This window comes from Ovis canadensis, chromosome 10 (assembly GCF_042477335.2).
Source record: "Ovis canadensis isolate MfBH-ARS-UI-01 breed Bighorn chromosome 10, ARS-UI_OviCan_v2, whole genome shotgun sequence".
Classification (NCBI taxonomy): domain Eukaryota; kingdom Metazoa; phylum Chordata; class Mammalia; order Artiodactyla; family Bovidae; genus Ovis; species Ovis canadensis.
In genome coordinates, this window is record NC_091254.1 from 46,298,688 (window position 1) to 46,321,630 (window position 22,943).

A 22,943-nucleotide genomic window follows, 5' to 3' on the forward strand; every position below is an offset into this window, starting at 1 on the left:
GGAAGTGTTCTGAAATTGTACCTTCATATCTCCTGGCTCTGTTGATACACAGGCCTCTTTGAGGGCTCATCCTTTTAAGTGAAGATGCTGAGTCCATGTCCTCTCAGAAGGTGCTTTAGTGTATCACTTTACTGGTTTTAGTACTTTGAAAGATCATGTTAAGAAAAAGCCAAAAGTCATACTACCTGCCATTTAGTCATTTTAATAATTTTTGTTTCTTTGGTCTATGAAAAGAGGAGAGTACCTTTCATTGGACTTTTTCTGCAGATGCTTCTCCTGAAGCTAAGACTCATTTTAGGGTGACCAAGTAGATAGAGTCTATACCTGCATTCTCTCCAGGAAGGGTCTAGTGATGGACAGGGGGTGCTCCCCAGAGAGGTGGTAGGGCTGCTTGCACCGAAGGTGACAGGACAAGGGGAAAGGACCCCCCTCTTTGAGTCCTGCCTGAGACAGCCTCCAAGAAGCACAACTGCTTAGAGTGCATGGGCAGCCTATATAAACCTGACTTTGAAACCCTTTCTGAAAAGCGCACTGCTCCATGAGCTTGTTTTCCTCTTGTTTTCTACAGGGAAGCCTCAAGTGCTGGCTGAGGCATCTGCAAGTCAGGCTTCTTGCTCCTCTGATGGGTACCCTATACCATCCTGGACCTGGAAGAAGTGCTCAGACAAGTCCCCCAAGTAATGAGGACCTTGGCCTCTCTTGTGTTAGAAGAATATGAAACTCTCTCTGACGTACTGACGCTTTCTCATGAATTCAGTTTAAGAAGAAACGCTAGAGCATTTCAAATGCTTACCTTCCTAGTTGATCATAATTCTCAATGATCACAGATTGTTTCTGATAACCTATAATAGATGTGTCTCTTACAAACCCCATTAGAGAAACCCTTACTTCCAATCTGATGACAGTCATGCCCCTTTGACTTCTCTGCCATTTATTTTCAGCTGCACAGAAGAAATCACAGAAGGAATTTGGAATAAAAAGGCCAACAAGAAAGTGTTTGGACAGTGGATATCGAGCAGCACGCTGAACATGAGTGAGGCCATCAAAGGGTTCCTGGTGAAGTGTTGTGCCTACAATGCTCTCGGCACGTCCTGTGAGACAATCCTTCTGAGCTCACCAGGTAGACAGCAGTCGCTATTGAAACATGCCACCTTCTGGAATTCCCCACTAGAAGTTAGGCCCTGTCTTTAGCTTTTATTTGGGGGAGTTTTACAAGAGTGTGCAGATTCAGTGTGTGAGATGAGAAGGCTTTTTGAGTCAGGCAGGAATCCCCACTGAATATACATGTTCTGTAGTTTAAGGGCAGAGTGACTTCTACTGATGTTACTGTAACTCATGAATTCAGGTAACGTGGGTAGTACCCCAAACTCCTGGTATAGTGGGCATCTACCCTGACGACCCTGATGCTCAGTGGTACGGAATCTGCGTGCCAAGCAGGAGTCTCGAGTTTGATCCCTGGATCAGAACAATCCCCTGGAGAAGGAAATGGCAACCTGGAGAACCCAGGTTCTTGCCTGGAGAATCCCATGGACAGAGGAGCCTGGTGGGTTACAGTCCCTGTGGTCACAAAGAGTCGGATGTAACTTAGCAACTGAACAACAGCAACGACAAACAGAGATCCAGATCCAGGGAGATGGATTTAGTCATTTGGAGTCTTTACCTCTTTCCCTTTCAGTTAATCTCCTTATTTGCCTTTTAGCCTGCTGTTTTATCATTTTTGGTTTGATATTTAGAGCCCTCTGAAATTAAGCAATTCTGAAACCTGGCCGCCTACACTAATGGTTTAGAATCACCAGCATCCCCAAACTAACTTCCCCACATTCATATGACAGCTTCACTGTGGGAACACAAGTTTCTTTTTTTTTTTTCAAAATGAGGTATAGTTGAGTTACAATGTTGTGTTAGTCTTGGGTGTACAGCAAAGTGATGCAGTTTTATATGTGCATTCTTTTTCAAATTCTTTTCCATTATAGTTTATTACAAAACACAGAATATGTTGATAGTTCCCTTTGCTGTGTAGTGGGACTGTGTTGTTTGTCTACTTTATGTCTAGCAGAAAAACACTCTTGATTCAGTCACATGTGTGACTTTTCAGATTCTTTTCCACTATAGTTTATTACAAGATATTAAATATAGTCCCCTGTGCTATAGACTAGGACTGTGTTGTTTATCTATTTTATATATGGTAGACAGATTTCTTCTTTTCTTTTTTTAATCTGGCTTGACTATCCTATGGGTTTAAATAGATGTAATCCTGAAAACCCCTAGTAAATGATTTTTTAAATTGGGCTCAGAGGATTTCCCTGACCTACCAGTGGTTAAGACTCTGTGCATCAATGCAGGGGGCATGGGTTCCATCCCTGGTCAGGGGACAAAGATCCCACAAGCCACAGGGTGTGGCCAGATAAATAAATAAAATGGGTTCAGAATCATCTAAAATTTTCTGGGAAGGAAGTGTCCTTTATATGAATATGGCCTGACTTTTCTGTGGGCTTCTGTGTGTAGAGGGCTTGTAAGCATCACAAATAACAGCCCCTCGGGCAGGACGTGAGAGGTTGTAGCGAGCCTGCGATCTCCGGATTCTCACCCACTGCTCCGGGATGCTCTTCCGTTGCAGGGCCCTTCCCTTCCATCCAGGACAACATCTCATTCTATGCGACAATTGGCCTCTGTCTTCCCTTCATCGCCGTTTTAACCATGCTGATTTGTCACAAGTACAAAAAGGTAAAACCAAAGGTTAAAAAAAAAAAAAAGCCGTCACTGTGTCCCATATCTGAAGAATGCCCTGTGGCTGACTGACTCATTATTTCCTCTTGGAAGCAATTTCGTTACGAAAGCCAGCTGCAGATGGTGCAGGTGACCGGCTCTCTGGATAACGAGTACTTCTACGTTGACTTCAGAGAATATGAGTATGATCTCAAATGGGAGTTTCCGAGAGAAAACTTGGAATTTGGTAAGAATCGGATGTTTCGCCTGTTTCCTTCCTGTGGGAAAATCCTCAGCGAATGCTCACTCACTCACACGTGTCTTGCAGGGAAGGTCCTGGGGTCGGGTGCTTTTGGAAAAGTGATGAATGCGACCGCCTACGGAATTAGTAAGACAGGGGTCTCCATCCAGGTCGCAGTCAAGATGCTGAAAGGTACAGAGACGCGCCGAGAGGGGAGGTGCCGCCTGCCGCCTCCTCTTTTCCATCATGGTTATGGGTACGGCTTGCCCGGCTTCAAAGCTTAAAAGGGAGTGTGTTGGGGTTGGTGTCCACTACGTCATGAATGTAAAACTCAAGTCCACCTCCTCTTCCTCTCCTCTGTCTGCTTAGGTGTTTCTCTGCTTTGCGGTTACCATTGCTACAGGCAGCTGTGTGTCTTACTTGGTGACATGAACTCTGGGTAGAAGAGGGAATCGGTGCCTTCTGTATCCCCACTCGTTACTTACCCCTCCCTCCCCAACATCCTCCGTGAGCATCATTCACTTAGCAAGAGCGCCCCCAGCTGGCTCTAAGTGATCATGACCCCCACCCTCCACTGCCCCACCGTGAACTAAGTCTAATGGGCATTTTTCTGTCCTCACGTAACTTGCATTTTCAGCACAAGTTGGCGCGACCGACGGTTCCCTCCACCTTTATGTGCTCTCTTCCTTCAGTTTCCATGGCGCCGTATTCTTCCGGTTTCCTCCCACCCTCTGACTGCTGCCCTGTCCTTGGCTGCTCCCTCATCTTCTCATCCATCTCTCACGTGGAGTTCCTGAAGGTTTGCTCCGGGTCCCACTTTCCTTTCCACTCCTCACCCTCAAGGGCTGTCTCACCTCGCCCATGACCTCATCCCGTGTACCAGTGGTTCTCACGATTGCATCTCCCTGCTAAGCTTCAGGTTATGTCCACATGCCTGAATGTCTCCAGAGTCCCTCAAAGACAGCCTATCCAAAGTGGACTCTTCCAACCCTGGCCCTTGGGCCCTCTCTCATCGATTGGTTATAAGTACCAGTGACTGGCCACAGACTACCCAAATTGGGCCAACCAGGAACCTAGGACTGACTCATCCTAGAAACTATCCTCATTGTAACTATTCCTATCAGGCTTCCTGCAGGTGCCTCTTGAGTCCATCCTCTTTTCTCTTAACCTCTGTTACTGCCTGTCTCTTCCGAATGGATGCACCAGCCTTCCAAGAAGCTACTCTATATGCACTCTTACCTCCTTCTGGATTCTGAAGCCCAGGTGATACTTCTGATATGCAGAACTGATCACATAATTTTACTGCTTAATCTTCCCAGTTGCTTTCATCTTGCGCAGTCCACACAGCCCAGCACGATGTGGCTGCAGCTCGCCTCTGCCCTTGCAGCTCTCAGTTCCTCTGGAGTGCCTTGTTCTTCCCACCTCAGGGCCTTTGCACATCCATCCTTCCCCTTCCCCTTTCACGGCATCACTGCCTGCTCCTGTAGATCTCAGCTCAGATACCACTTCCTCTGGGAAGCCATCTCTCACACCCCAGATGAGCTCAAGTTCCTTGCTAGATGCTGTAGCTCAGCTCCCTGTGGGCTTTCCCCACCCCCCATAAAATTGATCACAACTATAATTACGTGGCTGTTTATTTATTTAGCTAGTGTGTTAGCTGCCCCAGTAGTCTGCAAGCCTCATAAGGGCAGATCTGTATATTTTGAATGCTGTCCTCTATCTCTTTCTTTTTCTTTTTTTAAATTTCACTGGAGTATAGTTACTTTGGGGTTTCCCAGGGGTAAAAAAATCCATCTGCCAATGCAGGAGACGCAAGAGACGTGGGTTTGATCCCTGAGTCGGGAAGATACCCTGGAGTAGGAAGTGGCAACCTGCTCCAGTATTCTTACCTGGAGAATTTCATGGACAGAAGGAGCTGGTGGGCTATAGTCCATGAGGTTGCAAAAGAGTCAGATACAACTGAGCGCACGCACACACATAGTTGCTTTGCAATGTTGTATTAGTTTCTCCTGTACAGCAAAGTGAGTCAGTTATATATATACGTATATTTCCTCTTTTTTAGATTTCCTTCCCATTTAGGTCACCACAGAGCATTATGTCAAGTTCCCTGTGCTCTACAGTAGGTTCTCATTAGTTATCTATTTTATACACAGTATCAACAGTATGTATATTTCAATCCCAATCTCTCAGTTCATCCTACTCTGACACCCCTTGGTATCTATAAGCTTGTTCTCTGTGTGTGCTTTGCAAATAAATTCACCTGTACTGTTTTTCTAGGTTTCACAGATAAGTGATATGATTTTTTTTTTTCTCTTTGTGACTTACTTCACTGTTTGACTGTCTCTAGATCTGTCCATGTCTCTGCAAATGACACTGTCTCATGCCTTTTTATAATATTCCATTGTACCTGATCTTTATCCATTCCTCTGTTGATGGGCATTTAGGTTGCTTCCATGTGGTCCTCTTTCTTGATCTTGGCCCATCCAGTGACTTCAGGACTTCTTTCTCATCCTTCCCACTCTGAGTTCACTTGGTTAACTCCTATTTTCCCTCAGGTCTCAGCATAAACATTTAGTATCCCCTTCCCACCCTCCCCAAGTCTGAGTTAGGTGTCCCTCTTGTGTGGGACAGCATGCTACATTCATTTTCCATGTGGCATTTATTTTTTATTTTTATTGAAGTATACTTGATTTATAGTGTTTTATTAGTTTCTGCTATACAGCAAAGTGATTCAGTTATACATATGTATACATTATTTTTTATATTCTTTTCCGTGATGGTTTATCACAGGATATTGAATTTAGTTCCCTCTGCTATACAGTAGGACCTTGTTGCTTATCCATCCCGTAGATAATAATTTGCATCTGCTAACCTCAAACTCCCAGTCCACCTCTGCCCCATGCGCCTCCTCCTTGGCAACCACAAGTCTGTTCTTTACGTCTGTGAGTCTGCTTCTGATTCATAAATAGATTCGCTTGTGCCATGTGGCATTTACGACACTATGTTGTAATTCATTTACTTGTCTCCCCTTTCAAGGAGGCTCTGAGCTCCAGGAAGACAGGGGCTGTGTGTTTCTACTATTTATTCCCCCAAGTCCTGACACATTGCCTAGTAGGCATTCAATAAATACTTGTTGAATGAATGAATGAAAGTCAGGTAGTGGTATATGAAAGTACTTTGAAAAAGTTAGGGTCGTTGTAAAGTATGTTCTTTGAGTCATGAGGAATAGGACATGGACACCTGAAAGGCACGAATCCTTGTACAATGTGAGTCAGTGGGAGATGGGATGCAGAGTGGGTCCTGATGTGCTCAGAGAAGGATGTCACTCCTAGGCCAAGAGGTTGGAAATCCGGATGCTTCTGAGAGCTTACACAAGTCAAAGTAGATGCACTGGATCTCTAGAAGGCCGCATAAAGGTTAGCATCTTCCAGGATGAAACAATGACACCTAGAAATAGCCAATCAAATCTCCATTGAATGTAAAGAAACAGAGGGGTGGGTGCCTGGTGGGCAGGATCCTGAGACCCTGCCCTGGCCTCTAGGGCTCCAGCACCCTCCAGCAGCGGCAGGTGTCCTGACTACCTGGGCACATTGGCCTCAATGACAGGAGATCTTTAAATTCACCAATAAGTACCTCCATGCCACATTTCTAAGCCAGATGCCAAGTAAAATTTGCTAAACTATCTAGCCTTACTCCAGGGGAAGTAGTAGATACATTCTAGCCTAGTCAGCAGTGATGGTCCTCATTATCAAGTAAGGAGTTTCTTGAGAACTTGGTCGGTGAGAATTGGTCCTCTCGGACCTTCTCACCAGGCTTCCCAGGTTGCTCAGCGGTAAAGAATCTGCCTGCCAATGCAGGCAATGTGGGTTGGTGGGTTCAATCCCTGGGTGGGGAAAAACCCCAAGAAAGGAAATAGCAACCTGCTCCAGTGTCCTTGGCTGGAAAATCCCATGGACAGAGTAACCTGGAGGGCTACACAGTCCGTAGGGTCAGAAACAGTCAGAGCCAACTTAGCAACTGAACACTCAGGCAGCATGCGTGACCTCCTGACCGCTGGATTCCTGACAGATTTAAGGTTCTAGATCTCAGGATCACAGGCTGGAACCCTCACTAACATGCCCATCTTGTCACTCTATGACTTCAACAAACCAAGAGTCAAAAAAAAAGAAAAGCATGCTTCTCCCTTCAGCATATTCATTAACTTCTACTGTGGAGGAAAGTCATGTGTTATTATTTTTTTTCTTTTCTTGTTTAAGGGTCAAGTCTAAAGGTTTTTATGTTGCAGGTAGAGAAAAGTTCAATAGAAAAAGCACATTATTTAATTCAACTTTCATGCTGCAATCTTTGAAATTCTGCCTTAAAACATAGTGTATTACTATTCAAAATGTATGCATTATTGAATATATTTTAAAACTTATGCAAATCTCTGAACAGAGGAAGATTTTAATTTATCAAATAATCTAAAATACCTATTTTACTTCCATTTTTCATCTGTGATGCCCTGCCATTGACAGAGAAAGCAGACAGCTCGGAGAGAGAGGCGCTCATGTCTGAACTCAAAATGATGACCCACCTGGGCAGCCACGAGAATATCGTGAATCTCCTGGGGGCGTGCACCCTGTCAGGTAACCGGTTCCCACTCAGGTCACCTAGAAGAAAACATTTTAGCCTGGAGACAAAGATGGTGTTTATTGTCCTGTTTCTCTCCTTTTCGCAGTCACAGTGTGGGCCCCCAAACCCGAGTGGGATTAGACATACAGTGCTTCAGGGTTAGATGCATCAGTGTAGACAACGCCAGTCTTCACTGGGCAATGTCATTGAAGTCTAACTTACTTAAAAGGAGTTCCCTGGCTATCCCGTGATTAGGGGGCTTCCCTGGGTAAAGAATCCGCCTGCAGTGGAGGAGACACGGGTTCTATCCCTCAGTCAAGAAGATCCCCTGGAACAGGAAATGGCAACCCACTGTAGTATTCCTGCCTGGAGAATCTCATGGACAGAGAAGCCTGGCAGGCTACAGTCCATGGGGTCACAAAGAATCGGACATGACTTAGGCACTGAACCACCACCACCACCAGTGGTTAGGACGTGGCATTTTCACTGCTGTGTCCAGGGTTCAATTCCTGGTCAGGGAACTAAGACTCTGCAAGCCTCGTGGCATGACATGGCAAAAAAGTTAAAAAAAATAATAATAACAATGTCGCAAGCACATTTTGTGTGTCTCTCTCTACTTGCCCAGGAGGTGCTTCTCCCTGGCTGCAGAGCTTGGCCACTGCCCCTACTGGGCTGCTTAAATAAGGTGCAGTCATGGAGGGCCTTCAAACTCTATTCTTTGAGAATTCAGTGGAGCCCATGCTCTGATTCTCTCCCTTCTGCCTGGAAGTGCCCAAACCCTGTGCCCAAGCATCACTCCTTTGGGATTAGCAGCCAGAAATAAGGAGAAAATGGATTTAAGAGGTGCGTGCGTGCCAAGTCGCTTTAGTCAGGTCTGACTCTTTGCAGCCCCTTGCAGTGCAGCTCACCAGGCTCCTCTGTCCATGGGATCTCCAGGCAAGAATACTGGAGTGGGTTGCTGTGCCATCCTCCAGAGGATTTTCCTGACCCAGGGATCAAACCCACATCTCTTGCTGTCTCCTGCATTAGCAGGCAGATTCTTTACCACTAGCAGCACGTCGGAAGCCCTTTAAGAGGTGACTGGGGATATATTTCTCCCTCCTTAGTCAAACCACATATCAGCATATATTTACCAAGTGGTCCCAGTGCAGGCAGCATATTATTATCCACTGTAAACTGGAGAGTCCTGGGGGCCAGTGGTTATTGGCTGAGCCAAAGTGGAAGGCAAGAAGAGACAGCTTTCCTAAGAGTCTGGACAAAAAACCGAAATTGACTTTAAAGTCCAAGATGAGATAGGTTCAGAGAGAATTGTCCTCCCTCCTCTCCCCACCAAGTTCTTAGAGTGGGGTTTCTGCTACACAGATGTCTGAAAAAACTATTCGGTGTCTGTATACCTGGAATTAAAACCATCACTATTTCAGGACCAATTTACTTGATTTTTGAATACTGTTGCTACGGTGACCTTCTCAACTATCTAAGAAGTAAAAGAGAAAAATTTCACAGGACGTGGACGGAGATTTTCAAGGAACATAATTTCAGTTTTTATCCCACTTTCCAATCACACCCTAATTCCAGGTAAGAGACTTATAATAATACATTACAGAACAGACAAAGTATGATGGTTAAATGCACCCCACCAGCCAGTTTCTAAGGGCCACTGTCCAGCACAGCATGGTCTGTGTGTTTTAAGACCTAGGAAGGTCATTTATGTTTGCCATAGTTTCCCTGCTGATTTGAACAATGAGGTTTCCCCTGTCCTACAGTACAGGCCCTGTAGCTGAACCAGTGATTTCAGCCCACTTGCCCCTAATCACATCCTGGACATATATTCAGTTTTAGGAAAGGTGTGTAATTCAATCTGTCAGGCCTCCTGGTTGACATATGGATATTGGTAGGAAGAAAGAGCGCCTTTCCCAAAGCCCCTGTTATATTCCTAGAAAGTAGTGCAGGTCCTAGGAGTATTGCACAAAAGAGCTCTAAAGTCATAAAATGGATTTTGAAAAATTAGGATGGATTGATTGGCATAACGATGGGAGCAAAATAAAGTCGGGGTGACGTTCATCTCTGTGCTCTGCCATCCGTGGGCTCCTGAGTGGTTCGTGGTCCCCACAGGCTGTAGGTTTGGCAGAACGCTCATCCTCATCCTTAGACATTTCTTGCTGATTACTTGAACGTTGTAGCTCAATAACACCCTTCTCAGAGTGAATTCACAGGTGCTCTGATAGAATGGTCCTCAATCTCTAGTGCATTTCTATTTCCCTCCTGCATGAAAGCTGTCCCTTTTTCTAGAGGTGGATTTGTTAAAGACTTTTAACTTTGTGGGGGGATGTATGGAGGGTGCATTTGAGATTCCTTGTTTTCTTGGCATGTATGTTTCTGCACATGCCTCTGGCCTTCTAGCGCTGAGACAAACTAACATCCTGAAGCCGGGGACCCCATGGAGACCCCAGGCATGTCTTTGTGCAGCTGCCCTTAATGATTCACAACAATATTCCCTTCTGTGCTCATTTCTCAGTTCATATTCTTAGACCAAGAGAATTCTGTAATGTCATCTGTGTCCTGTGACCAATAGTCTTTGGTTAGTGACAACTGTGTTGGTCAACTCAGCACCTTCGATTCATTCCAGTCACTGGATATTAAAAACATGAAGCAATTACTTTTGGAATATTTGTGGTCTGAAATCATTAAGCCATTTTGTAAAGATATGGACATTGTAATTAGAGTAAACTCTTATGCTGGAAAAATGGAATCATTGTATATCATGCGTACAGAATTCCTCAGTGAAGAGTTCTACGTTATACATAACAGAGATTCTCAGTGTTACTACTTGTTAATTTCACAGGGAAAGGAAATGAGCTTTACAAAGGCCAACCTGGGAAAAAAAAAACGATGATAAAACACTGAAAGTTTTCTATAGACGATTTGCATGACACAGACTTTTATAGAGAAAGTCACACTCCTTATTAGCTTCGTTATTTCAGCAAATCGTATTTATCTCATCCAGCCTAATTTCTCTTTTATGAAATGTGACTTTGACACCCAGCTTGTAGGCTTGTGGGAAGAACTGAGTGAGGTCCTCTTTGAACCAGAAGATTCCAAACAGAGAATGGGAATCACTCTTAACCTAGTTTGATGGACAAGCTCAATTACGCAGATGTTTTTAATGTCCACACACAAGAAAAGGACATGTTGATGCTATGCTTTTAATTTAAAACCCCACTTGTAATTGGAATTCATTTCTTTGATGAATTGTATATTTTAAAATAAAATCTCTACTCAGAAGAACATAAATAACGGTATAACTTTTCTTTTTTTTAAATAGTATGCCGGGTTCAAGAGAAGTTCAAATACACCCGGACTCAGATCCTATCTCAGGGTTCAATGGGAATTCATTTCAGTCTGAAGGTAATATTTTATTCTAAATAGCGCTTCCAAATAGAAACAGATGCAAAAGTTCTGTGTTTACTATTATATTTTTTAAAGGTGCATAAATGCAAAAGCATGCTTTTCTTTGCTAATATCATCTATAGACTTCATTAATGCATATTTGCCCTAAAGGTATTGAAAAACCATCAATGTATGTATTGTGAATTTCATGTCAATGTTTCAGCTGATAAACATGAAGGGCTGGTTTATTTGATCAGTCAGGTTATTCTTTTTAAAAGTCATAAATTAATTAGAGCCACTTATTTCCTAGTAAGTGGAAGCAAGGATGAGTTCTGGAGTCAGATGGAAGTCAGGTTAACCCCCGGGTTCCCCCACTTTCTGGCTGGACGACTTTGAACAGCTGAGCCACAGTTTTCTCACTTGTAAAAGGGGGCTAATCAAACTTTCCTCATTGGACTCTTAGCAGGATTGACTAGAAGAACATTAAATGCACAAACAGTTCATAATATGTGGTAGATAATTGGTCATTCTTTTCCCAACGTGGCAAAACTACCTAGCACAAAAGAAGGGCATCTGAGACTTCCCTGGCGGTCCAGAGGTTAAGACTTTGTGCTTCCAGTGCAGGGGGCCTGAGTTTAATCCCTGGTCGGAGAACTAAGATCCCCCAAGCCATGTGGTGCCGCAAAAAAAAAAAAAAACAGAGAGAGAGAGAAGAGCATCTGAGACCTCTGATTCATCACCCAAGAGCTGGAGAATTCACTCCTCTAATCAAAGAGACTGTTTAGGTGACTCTGCCTAGGCTGCGTGTATGCAGATGTGAGCATGCTCAGTCGTGTCGGACTCTCTGCAACCCCATGGACTCTAGCCCCTCAGGCTCTTCTGTCCACAGAATTATCCTGCCAAGAATACTGGAATGGTTGCCACTTCATCTTCCAGGGGATCTGGAAGTCCCAGATGCTTTTCTTTTGCACTAGGTATTTTTGCCACGTTGGGAAAAGAAAGGCCAATTATCTACTACATTTTATGAACTGTTTGTGCATTTAATGTTTTTCCAGTCAATCCTTCTAAGAGTCCAATGAGGAAAGTTTGATTAGCCTCCTTTTAGACATGAGAAAATTGTGGCTCAGCTGTTCAAAGTCATTCAGACAAAAAGTGGGGATCAAACCGATGTCTCCTGTATTGGCAGGAGGATTCTTCACCACTGAGCTGCCTGGGAAGCCTCCTAGGCTTCACAGTACTCTGCATAAATAGGTTAACCCTGGTGCCACCAGAAAGATGATGTAACAGCTGCATTTGTACATGAGGTGCTCACAGAGATTTATAAAGTAACTTTTTTTTTGAAGTATGGCTGATGTACAATATTATATGTTACAATATATATTGTACAGATGTACAATATGGTACTTCACAATTTTTAAAGGTTTTTCTCCATTTATATTCATTATATAGTATCAGCTATATTTCTTGTGTTGTGCAATTTATTCTTGTAGCTTATTTTATACATAATAGTTTGTACTTTTAAATCCCCTCCCCCTATTGTGCCCTTCCCCCCTTCCATAAGGCAGCTTCTTTGCATTTTGGCAAAAATGAGGACCAGTTCTATTTTACAGATGAAATTGAATACGAAAACCAAAAAAGGCTGGAGGAAGAAGAAGACCTGAATGTACTGACCTTTGAAGATCTCCTTTGCTTTGCATATCAAGTGGCCAAAGGAATGGAATTTCTGGAATTTAAGTCGGTAAGCTCCTTTTTAAAGGCAAAACTCACAACAACAAAAAGATAATTTGGAAGAAGAGGTGCTGGTTGGGTTTTGTTTTTTTTTTTTTTCTTGTTTATTTTAACTTGCAACCCTTCAAGTCTGTCTTTCCCTCCTGTTCACTGTTGAAGTCACCTAATATGTTACTGGGGCTCTTGGCTAATTATAGTATAAAGGTCTGGGATCCCTTATTCCATGATGGCTATCCCAAGCCTCTCAGGCTGCCCAAAGTCCCTGAAACTTCCAGACAGGAGGTCCTCAGGAATCCCACCTCGATGCCACGTATAGTCGTGGCCAAGATAGTCACTGCAGGTTGTTCAGCCTGTGTCCTGTGTTTGACCCAGGGGATGAGTGGAGGTTCAGATCCTGGGGGCCTTGTTCCTGGCCACCTGTGTCTGCTATGAGAGCCTGCTAATCCACTGGGGCTGCTACATAGACACCTCAGAGCATCCTCATTCCAGGGACTCTACCCTAATTTTGCATTCTTTCTATAGTAGTCTTTCAGCCCTGCCCTTTCTCTGACACGTCAAATGTCTGCTGCCTGTAAGCTGACCTGCAAGCCACTTCTCTGGCTACTTGCTCTCCTGTGCTTACCGTCTTACTTTCTCTTTATTTCCCCAACTTCTTCCTTCCCCATTACCTTTTCCTTTTGTGTCTCCTAGTCTCTCCCTCCCTTTCCTCCGTGCCCCTTTGCACTCGCCGCTTTTCTCCCTGAATTTGAAGAGAATAATTTCAACTTTTTTCTTTCTTTCTTTAATAATGTACTGTCTCAGGGACTTCCCTGGTGGTCCAGTGGTTAAGACTCCACATTTCCACCACAGGGGATTCAGGTTCGATCCCTGGTCAGGGAACTAATCCCACATGCCAGGTGGAGTGGCCAAAAAATTTCATAAATAAATAAATGAAAATTTAAAAAATGTGCTGTCTCTAATATAATGTATTACGTCGACTATATCCCAGGTTTAAGAAAAAGATGAACCTGGAATAAATCAGTAGCTTTGAAGGACAGGAAAAATTTCTATTCACAAGAACAACCAAGCTATGAAACAGGTTGAAATAAACAAGAAACATGTAAGATCTACATGAAGAAATGTGTGAAACTCAGTTAAAGGGCAAAAAGGGAGACCTGAATAATGAGTTCTGTTTTGTTCATAGAGGAGAGATTCTATGTTTAAAAGTCAGTTCTCTCCAGATTAATTCTAGTTAACCCCAATTAGAATCCTAAATTGTTTTTTTTTTTTCTTTTGTGGATGTTGAAAGTATTGGTTGGCCCAAAAGTTCGTTCGGGTTTTTTCCATAGGACGTAAAGGAAAAATCCAAATAGACTTTTTGGCCAACCCAATCAATATATGTTGATGTCCCTGCTTTGCTTTTCCAACGTTGGGCATCCCCGCTCTATAGTTAAAAGAATCGCTGTCTCCTAATCCTTCCCTACCCCTCATCCCGGGACATATTCCTCTCCTGTCTTCACAGCGTGCTGCTGAGTCCCTCTCTCATGCCTGCATCTGCAATAGCGCTTTCACCAGTTTCTTTACACACGCTGATGGCATCTCCCTAGATGGTCCAGCCCGGTTGCTGGACCTGTTGTGGGACCCGGTTGCCTGTTGTTAGGTAAATATTCAAACTACTCACAATTGGAGATCAAGGGGCACTGCCTTTTTCCCCCCTGGGCTTGTTTTAATAAGAATGTTTGCAGCATATCTGCTTTTTTGGAACTCTCTCCCCTGTTTTCCCTCTAGGCAGGTCCCTCTGAGTCACTCTCTTCCCTTTGTTTCCTCCCTACTTCCCTGGCTGCCCCTTGGTTTCCTCCGCGGCTGCATGAATCCATCCTGCATTGCCTGCTGACCGGTGCCAGGCACCATGACAGGTGCCAAGATACAGAGGCAGGTCTTATCTCTGATGGAGAGAAAAAGAAAGCAGAGATGCTACTAGACTAGACAAATACTATGTTCAGCTAAGTTCTGGGAACCCAGGGGAGAAACAGGCATGTCAGACCCAAGGATGGAGAGGCCGTGCAGAAAAGATTTTCTGAACAGAATTCATGCTGGGGCTGGCAGAGATTTTATTTTGTAATATTTTGGAGAAAAAAAATAATTTTTTAGTAGTTGTGGCCCCCAGGCTGTAGAGTACAGGCTCAATAGTTGTGACACTGAGGCTTAGTTGCTCCCAGATCAGGGATTGAACCTGTGTCCCCTGCATTGGCAGGTGGATTCTTTTTTTTTTTTTTTTTTTTTTTTACTTATTTGGGTGTGCCAGGTCTTGGTTGTGATAAGCGGCATCTTTGATGCAGCGTGCAAGATATTTAGTTGCAGCATGTGGGATCTAGTTCCCTGACCACGGATCGAACGTGGGTCCCCTCCATTGGGAGCGTGGAGTTTTAGCCACTGGACAACCAGGAAAATCCTGGCAGGCAGATTCTTTACCATTGAGCCACCAGGGAAGCCCAGGGCTGCTTCTCATTCCACTTCAGTCAGCCTTTCCAAACTTCTAGTATTTTTCCCGAATTTTTAAAAATATATTGTGCCATTTTATTGTCAAAGCTATTTTCCATTCCAGTCAGGAGAAACATGCTTGTCTCTGCCAGAAGCTCCTGCACCCCTTTTGGAGCCCAGCAGAGGCCGGGCTGCTGTGTCTCATTTACAGCCAGACGTGCACCTGGTTTGCTTGACCTGCTTTCTCAGCACCTGGCCCCTTGGCCTCTGGGAATGTTCCCCAAGGAGCACCAGTGGCTGCAGCCACAACAGCTGACTTGTGCAAACACTGTGTTACCCATTGTGATGATTGCTCAGGACTCAGTAAAGATAAGATGCCTCTATGATCTGCCCTTCCATCATCTGTGACTCCTGTGGGCTCAGCTGCATCAGTTGTGTCTGACTCTGGGCGGACCGCATAGACAGCAGCCCACCAGGCTCCCCCGTCCCTGGGATTCTCCAGGCAAGAACACTGGAGTGGGTTGCCATTTCCTCCTCCAAAGTATCTTCCCAACCCGGGGATCGAACCCAAGTCTCCCGCAGCTCTTGCATTGCAGGCAGATTCTTTACCATCTGAGCCATCAGGGAAGCCCTCTGTAAGTCCTACTGAACTTGAAATGATAGGAAAGATTGTCCTCTGTGAAAACATACAACCCGGTAAAACACACTCCCGTCTTGTTCTTTCTAGTGTCTTCACAGAGACCTGGCAGCCAGGAATGTCCTGGTGACCCACGGGAAAGTGGCGAAGATCGCTGATTTTGGGCTGGCTCGGGATATTATGAGTGATTCCAACTACGTCATCAGGGGAAATGTGAGATTCCTCTTTCTTATGTAGTATTATCCTGTTTGGGGGGGAGTTTTATTTTACTTAATATAATTTTATTCTTTTTCATTGAATTATGATGGAAAAGAATATGAAAAAGAATGTATATATACACATATGTATATGCATAACTGAACTACTTTGCTGTACTCTTGAAATATAGTAGAATTAGAATGTTGTGTTACTGTACAGCAAAGTGACTCAGTTATGCATATATATATATGTGTATATACATTCTTTTTCATATTCTTTTCCATCATGGTTTATCACAAGTATAGTTTCCTGTGCTCTACATTTGGTTTTGTCATTGCTAATCTAAATATCTGCACTCACAGTGGTGCATTTGTGATTTATGATAACTTCAGAAAACTTCCTCCCAGCAGTCTACTTCCTTATGCTTCGAAGAGTTTTTTCTGCAGCATCAGGGACTATCTCATCTGTAACAAAAGTTGAACAAAATGGCATCACACCTATCATATCAATTAGGGCCTTAGAGTGCAGTCCACACTTAAAAAAAAAAAATCTTGTTACTTGTACTCATTTTATTTCCTTTAGCTATAAAGTGACAATTGTGTTATACTTTCGATCATGAGAATAGGTAATCATCACAAGACAGCATTTACAATACATATAAATTAAACATTAAATGTACATTGTACATTTTAAAAAGGAACAGTATTTAAATCAAATGTTAGTTGCCGAATATTTGTCATCCTGTTACTGTTATGCAAGGACACCTAAGCCATCACTGATGTTTGCGTTTGTGTGCTCACTGGTGTCTGATTTGTGACCCCCGTGAACTGAGGCCCACCAGGCTCTTTTGTCCGTGGGATTTTCTAGGCAAGGATGCTGGAAAGGGTTCCCATTTCCTCTTCCAGGGGATCTTCCCAACACAGGGACTGAGCCCTCAGGCGGTTCAATTCTCCTGCAGGCAGGTTCTTTACCACAGACTCACCTGGGAAGCCAAAACATTACTGAATCTGCTGTTAAAAAACTGAGGACAGGTATATTACTTATAAGAGAACTAAAAGTACTCCTAAAAGATGATGAAATTGCGTATAGCTGAACGAATATGGTTTTTAAGAATTACAATACCTGGATTTCAGCTCCTCTTCTTTCTAGCTATTCATTTTTATGATTTCTATCTGCTTTATTGTCCCTACTCTTGAAGTAAGAATAATGACAATGAATGCTGGTATTGTGGTTACCGGGTGCTAAGTGCTACGCTAAGTATTCCAGGTATTGACTCAGTCCTTAAAGTACCCTTTTGTGGTTGAGGAGACGGGCACAGAAACGTCACTTGCTGAATATTGCACAGCGCACAGGTTAGGTCGTGAATGGTCTAAGCCACAGTCTATGCACAACCACAGTGATTCAGTGTTTCCCATGAGGATTACTCATTTACCTCGTAGCACTGTGGGAATAAACTAACAAAACCAACAGGGAAGAAAGGGTCTGTGGAGGGTAAACATACAATAAAGGTTACAAATCAAATTAAACTGTGTTCCCACTAGAATCAGACACTCAGCTGAGTTTGGATCTGTGCCTGCCTTATTGTACCTGCAGTCATAAATAGGATGAACTAATGGCTTTGAAGTCGTCACCCTCCTAGCTGGTGGTTTCTTAAGCAGGAAAGCCAATTCCATTTGGAACCACAATTAATTCCTTTAATGAATCAAAAGAACCAGACTGGCCAGCTTGATTCTCCCAGCTCATCCTTTTGAAAAGGATTTAAAACAGGGTTTCTTTCTTGAGCTTTGATTTTACTTGGCAGATTAAACGTGCTTGGTGAAGGGTTCTCAATCCATGAAACAGAGAACACTTCAAAACTCTCAGCCCCAGGAACCTATCTGTCCCTGTGTCTTGATTCTAATCTGAGGCTACACGCATTTGAAACTCTGCTTTCAAGCTACTGGGAATGACTGAAGCCACAGACGCCACCTGGTGTCATTTCTGGGAGCCATGTCGTGTGCTACCTCACCGCATTCCTGTGGATGAGATTTCCACTAAAGTTCTTCCAAGAAATGCTTTGACAAAATATTCCACTAATTCACCAGCATCCACTTACCTATGAGGAAGTGACTGGCTGCTCCTCACTGGGGGGAGGGGGAGGGGAGGGAGGTGGGGATGGGGAGGGAAAGTCTACTGGAAACTTACCAACCCCAAATGCAAGCTTGAGTTTTAAAGAAATAAAAAGTTTGTTTGTCTAAGGCTAATGTGTTACAGTATTAATTTGACAGTGAGAAACGTCCCCTTGGGAAATAAGATTTTCTCAGGGAGGCAGTAAGAGTGCCCTTAGGGAGAGAATGGACTTCCCTGGTGGCTCAGATGGTAAAGAATCGCCTGCAATGCTGGAGATGTAGGTTGGATCCCTGGGTCAGGAAGATCCCCTGGAGGCAGGCATGGCAAAACCCATTCCAGCATTCTTGCCTGGAGAGTCCCATGGACAGAGGAGCCTGGCGGGCTACAGTCCATGGGGTTGCAAAGAGTCAGACAGGCCAGAGTGACTAACTCTTGGGAGAAAACAAAGGTGATCATCTCACTAACTGGAGGAAAGAAGGGATGTTTATTCGTGGAAAATTCACCATCGACCTCTGCTTGGGTTTTATGCAGGCCCGTCTGCCTGTGAAGTGGATGGCTCCTGAAAGCTTGTTTGAGGGCATCTACACAATTAAAAGCGATGTCTGGTCATACGGAATATTACTCTGGGAAATATTCTCGCTTGGTAAGACTCGCAGTTCCCTGGGCTTTTGCATTCTGTGCCCTCTGCACCCCCTCCCCAGCTCCTATTTCAAATGGTGGAGGAAAACGCCCCTTCCCAGAGCACCCCCAGTCTTCTGTTGCAGCCTGAGCCCCTTTATGTTTATCGCTGGTGTCTGTCTGTCCTCGCAGTGCTGGTCTAGGAAGCAAGGATCCGTGTGTTTGCTGATTGAATAAATGATAAAGAAATGAAGGGTGAGCGGGTGGTCATATGCTCCCCTGTTTTTCCAGGTGTCAATCCTTACCCCGGGATTCCGGCTGATGCTAACTTCTACAAACTCATCCAGAGTGGGTTCAAGATGGACCAGCCATTTTATGCCACAGAAGAAATGTAAGTACAGCTTGGATTGAAAAGTGGCTGGAATCAGAAATGTACAGTCTGTCTAGTTCCCAGCGCATGAGAAAAAAAGTAAAACTCCGTAGCATGAAGTTCCCATGGTTCCTTTAAAAAAAGAAAAAGAAATTCTTCCTTTTGGTTTCAGGAATTTCTGAACACAACTGAACCTTTTTCTCCGTTTCAGTTTTTACCTGAGGGACCCTTCTGAATTCTGATCCACACTGTATTTGTCCAAAGGCATCATCTAATTTGTCCTTTCTGATATGAGTTCTAAGTCTAGGACAGTACTTGCCTCAGGACAAACACGCCATAAATAAGTCGCTCAGCAGTAGTAAATGGTGCTTTGTTAAGTGGAAAGTCACCCAAGATTTCCTGTCTTGCTCCTGTTCTGTTGTCTTTGCAGATACTTTATAATGCAATCCTGCTGGGCTTTTGACTCCAGGAAACGACCATCCTTCCCTAACCTGAGTTCATTTTTAGGGTGTCAGCTGGCAGATGCAGAAGAAGCGGTAGGTAGCAGTACAGTATTTCATAAAACATCCTTAGGAAGGAAAGAACTCCACCACTCAGAACTCTCATGGCTGATTTGCTAAGCACTAAATTTAGTTACCAAGCTGCCTTCCTCATCACAATTGGTCTTGATCACTCCTTAAAAGTTATATGTGGTTAGATATGCTTGTGGACAAGTATTTTAAGGGGAAAATATTTAAAAAGGCTTTTCCTGAAAATTTCGATCAATTGATTAAGAAGTTAAGTGCTTTTATGTGACCAGTGCAGAGGACGAGACCAGAAAATAGAATGTAATCCCTGTCTCTAAACGGCACTGAGCTCTCCTAACTCGACAGCAAGCCTTCACATGGAATAACTGTACAACTCAATCAGGTAATAAAGAGCACAGGCCTGGAGTTCTGGGAGCCTGGGCTTCTCAGGTGGCTCAGTGGTAAAGAATCTGCCTGCCAATGCAGGAGACACAGGTCCCAGCCCTGAATTGGGAAGATCACCTAGAGCAGGAAATGGCAACCCACTGCAGTATTGTTGCCTGGGAAATCCTATGAACAGAGGAGCCTGGCGGGCTATAGTCCATGGGGTCGCAAAAGAGTCAGACACAACTTAGCAACTAAACAACAATTTAGCCCAAAGACAGACAAGGTCATGTGTGCACTTTTCAGTTGGTCAGCTATGACCAGTTCATCAAAAGCTTAACTATGGTACATGAGTACTGTGAAACCCTAGGCTGCCATTAAAAAGATGAGAAGTGCCCATGTGTAGTAAATAGTGAAAAGATGTAATACATGTAACATAGGAAGGACATATCAGTAATTTTTAACAAGGATCTACAACAGAATCTGCTGTCCGAGCCTCCTGAGACAAAATTGTGTTTGAACAGCTATCTACTGTAATGGTGATTTCAGCTTTTTTTCTCCCATGTATCTGTCTATATCGCTTAGAAGGCAAAACGAGAAAGGGGTAAGAGGTGGCAAAGGATGAGATGGTTAGATAGCATCACCGACTCAATGGACATGAGTCTAAGCAAACTCCTGGAGATAATGAAGGACAGGGAAGCCTGGTGTGCTGCAGTCCATGGGTTCACAAAGAGTCGGACACAACTTAGCGACTGACCAACGATTGCTTAGTTTATCTATCTGAATGTGTATTAACGTTACAGTGAGACAAAAAAGTGGAGCTGTTTTCATTTGAACAAAAATTTTAAAGTCACTAAACTCCCAAGTGAAAACCAAGAAATCTGTTCTCTGTATTTATTGTATAAAGAACAGATCTCTTTGGGGGACTTTCTCTTTTTTAAAAAAATTTATTTTATTTGAAATATAGCTGATTTACAACACTGGGTTAATTTCTGCTGTACAGCAAGGTGATTGAGATATACATATATATGCATTCTTCTTCATTTTCTTTTCCATTTTGGCTTAATCGTAGATATTGAATATAGTGCCCTGTTCTGTACAGGTAGGACCTTGTTGTTTATCCATTCTTTATACAAATGGCCTTTCTCTTTTATGGTTTTTCTGCATGGCTTTAGCATTTCTAGACTGAGATTCTATATCTAAGAGAAGAAGCAATAATGAAATAAAATATTTGACTATGACTTGATTTCTCCCTTAATAAAAGGACCACATTTGCTTTGTCCATTAATATGTAGACTATCCTCTATGATCTACATGTAATAAAAGCAAGTAACAATTTGCAATGTAGGCATGTGACTCGGCAGTCTTAGTCATTAGGTGGTGATGTGTGTCCATCTCTTTCCCACACACAGATGTATCAGAACATGGATGGCCGTGTTTCAGAGCGTCCTTCTGTTTACCAAAACAGGCGACCTTACAGCAGAGAGGTGGACTTGGGGCTACCCTCTCCTCAGGTTCACACTGAAGATTCCTAGAGAAACGATTTAGTCTTAAGGACCTCATCCCCCCTGCCTACCTTAAATAGGTTGTATAGATTACCAAAATAAGATTAATTTCATCACTAAGTGAAAATATATTCTCAACTGCTGCTTTGCTGGACTTTTCTCTAGAAGCTCTCTGTATTTACTCTTGTTTCCAAAGGGACTTTTGTAAAATCCAGTCATCCTTTGCACAAGGCAAGAAGAGCTGTAACGTTACTGAAGCATCTACCTTCATCCAAAGGCCTTCCCAGGCTGGCTTGAGTGAAAATTGTCTACCTGAAGTATAGTATACTCTTGTAAATACAGAAGACAAAAGCATTTTGCTAAGGAAAAGCTAATATGATTTTTTAAATCTGTTTTAAAATAATATGTAACTTTTTCAGCTATTTAGTGATATATTTTATGAATGGAAATAAAATTTCTACTATAGAAATGTTCATTATTGAGTTGTTTACATGGCAGATTTAGAGTGAGACTTAATGCAAGTCATGAACCTCCTGAAACCCTGTGAGATATGTTGCTTGTGCCTGTGTGTTTTTTTCCTTTGAAGAAGGCTGATTCCTTCATCAGATTTTTGAAAGGCTCCATGACTTCTGCCCCTAGACTGGGTGAGGAACAGCTGATGGTCATGAGCTTTCCCAAAAAAGGTGTCATACACTGTAGACTTCCAGAGCCTACTTCCTTTTAGAAACAAAAACACAAAACAACATTATGCTGAGATTCACTCATGATGTTACATGGAGTTGTGATTATACAGTTAACACTATTTACTCATTTTCACATGATGACATTTGAAGTTTTTAGGGGTTGGGTGGGGTCATGGCTTCACAGATAAAACCATAACTCCTCCTTAATAACATAGCTTTTGTATGTACCAACTATGATATTGAAAAGGCAATCTTTTCTTAGGGAGGATGGCATTTATTTTATCTTTTAAACTTATTTTGTTGAAGTACAGTTGCTTTACAATGCAGTGTTAATTTCTGCCATACAGCAAAATGATTCAGTTATTTATTTACTTATTCTTTTTCATTGTGGTTCATCACAGTTTCCTGTGTTCTACAGCTAGACCTTGTTTATCCATATTCTCTACGTAATAGTTTGCATCTGCTAATCCCAAACTCCTAATTCAAGGAAGGATGGCATTTCAAAACCTCTTAGAAGAGGGGGTAGGGGAGGGAAGGACTGGGAGCTTGTGATTAGCAGATGCAAACCAGTATAACAGGATGGACAAGCAACAAGATCCTGCTGTATAACACAGCACTATATTCAACATCCTGTGATAAACCATAATAGAAAAGAATATGAAAAAGAATATATATATGTATGACTTTTCACTTGGCTCTACAACAGAAATTAACACAATATTTTAAATCAAGTAGACTTCAATAAAATTAAAAAAAATAATAACCTTTTTTTCTTCTTTTTTTAAATTCCATATGTATGT

At 43.0% G+C, this 22,943-nt stretch overlaps 1 protein-coding gene across 3 annotated transcripts in view; it reads left to right on the top strand.

Annotated features, from left to right (window-relative positions):
* The window catches only part of FLT3 (fms related receptor tyrosine kinase 3), a 67,684-nt gene extending 45,749 nt beyond the window's left edge, over window positions 1-21,935 (top strand). The window contains exons 11-24 of one of the 3 annotated variants that reach the window (XM_069601666.1): window positions 569-677; window positions 942-1,120; window positions 2,618-2,724; window positions 2,821-2,953; window positions 3,035-3,139; window positions 7,462-7,572; window positions 8,980-9,133; window positions 10,881-10,963; window positions 12,556-12,683; window positions 15,861-15,983; window positions 18,609-18,720; window positions 18,987-19,086; window positions 19,496-19,601; window positions 21,368-21,935. In XM_069601666.1, coding sequence (XP_069457767.1) covers window positions 569-677; window positions 942-1,120; window positions 2,618-2,724; window positions 2,821-2,953; window positions 3,035-3,139; window positions 7,462-7,572; window positions 8,980-9,133; window positions 10,881-10,963; window positions 12,556-12,683; window positions 15,861-15,983; window positions 18,609-18,720; window positions 18,987-19,086; window positions 19,496-19,601; window positions 21,368-21,490 — 1,673 coding nt within the window. In that variant the 3' untranslated portion in view covers window positions 21,491-21,935. The remainder of the gene's footprint in view (window positions 1-568; window positions 678-941; window positions 1,121-2,617; window positions 2,725-2,820; window positions 2,954-3,034; window positions 3,140-7,461; window positions 7,573-8,979; window positions 9,134-10,880; window positions 10,964-12,555; window positions 12,684-15,860; window positions 15,984-18,608; window positions 18,721-18,986; window positions 19,087-19,495; window positions 19,602-21,367) is intronic. The other 2 variants (XM_069601668.1, XM_069601667.1) reach the window with 2 other exon arrangements.
* Window positions 21,936-22,943: the final 1,008 nt, after the last annotated feature.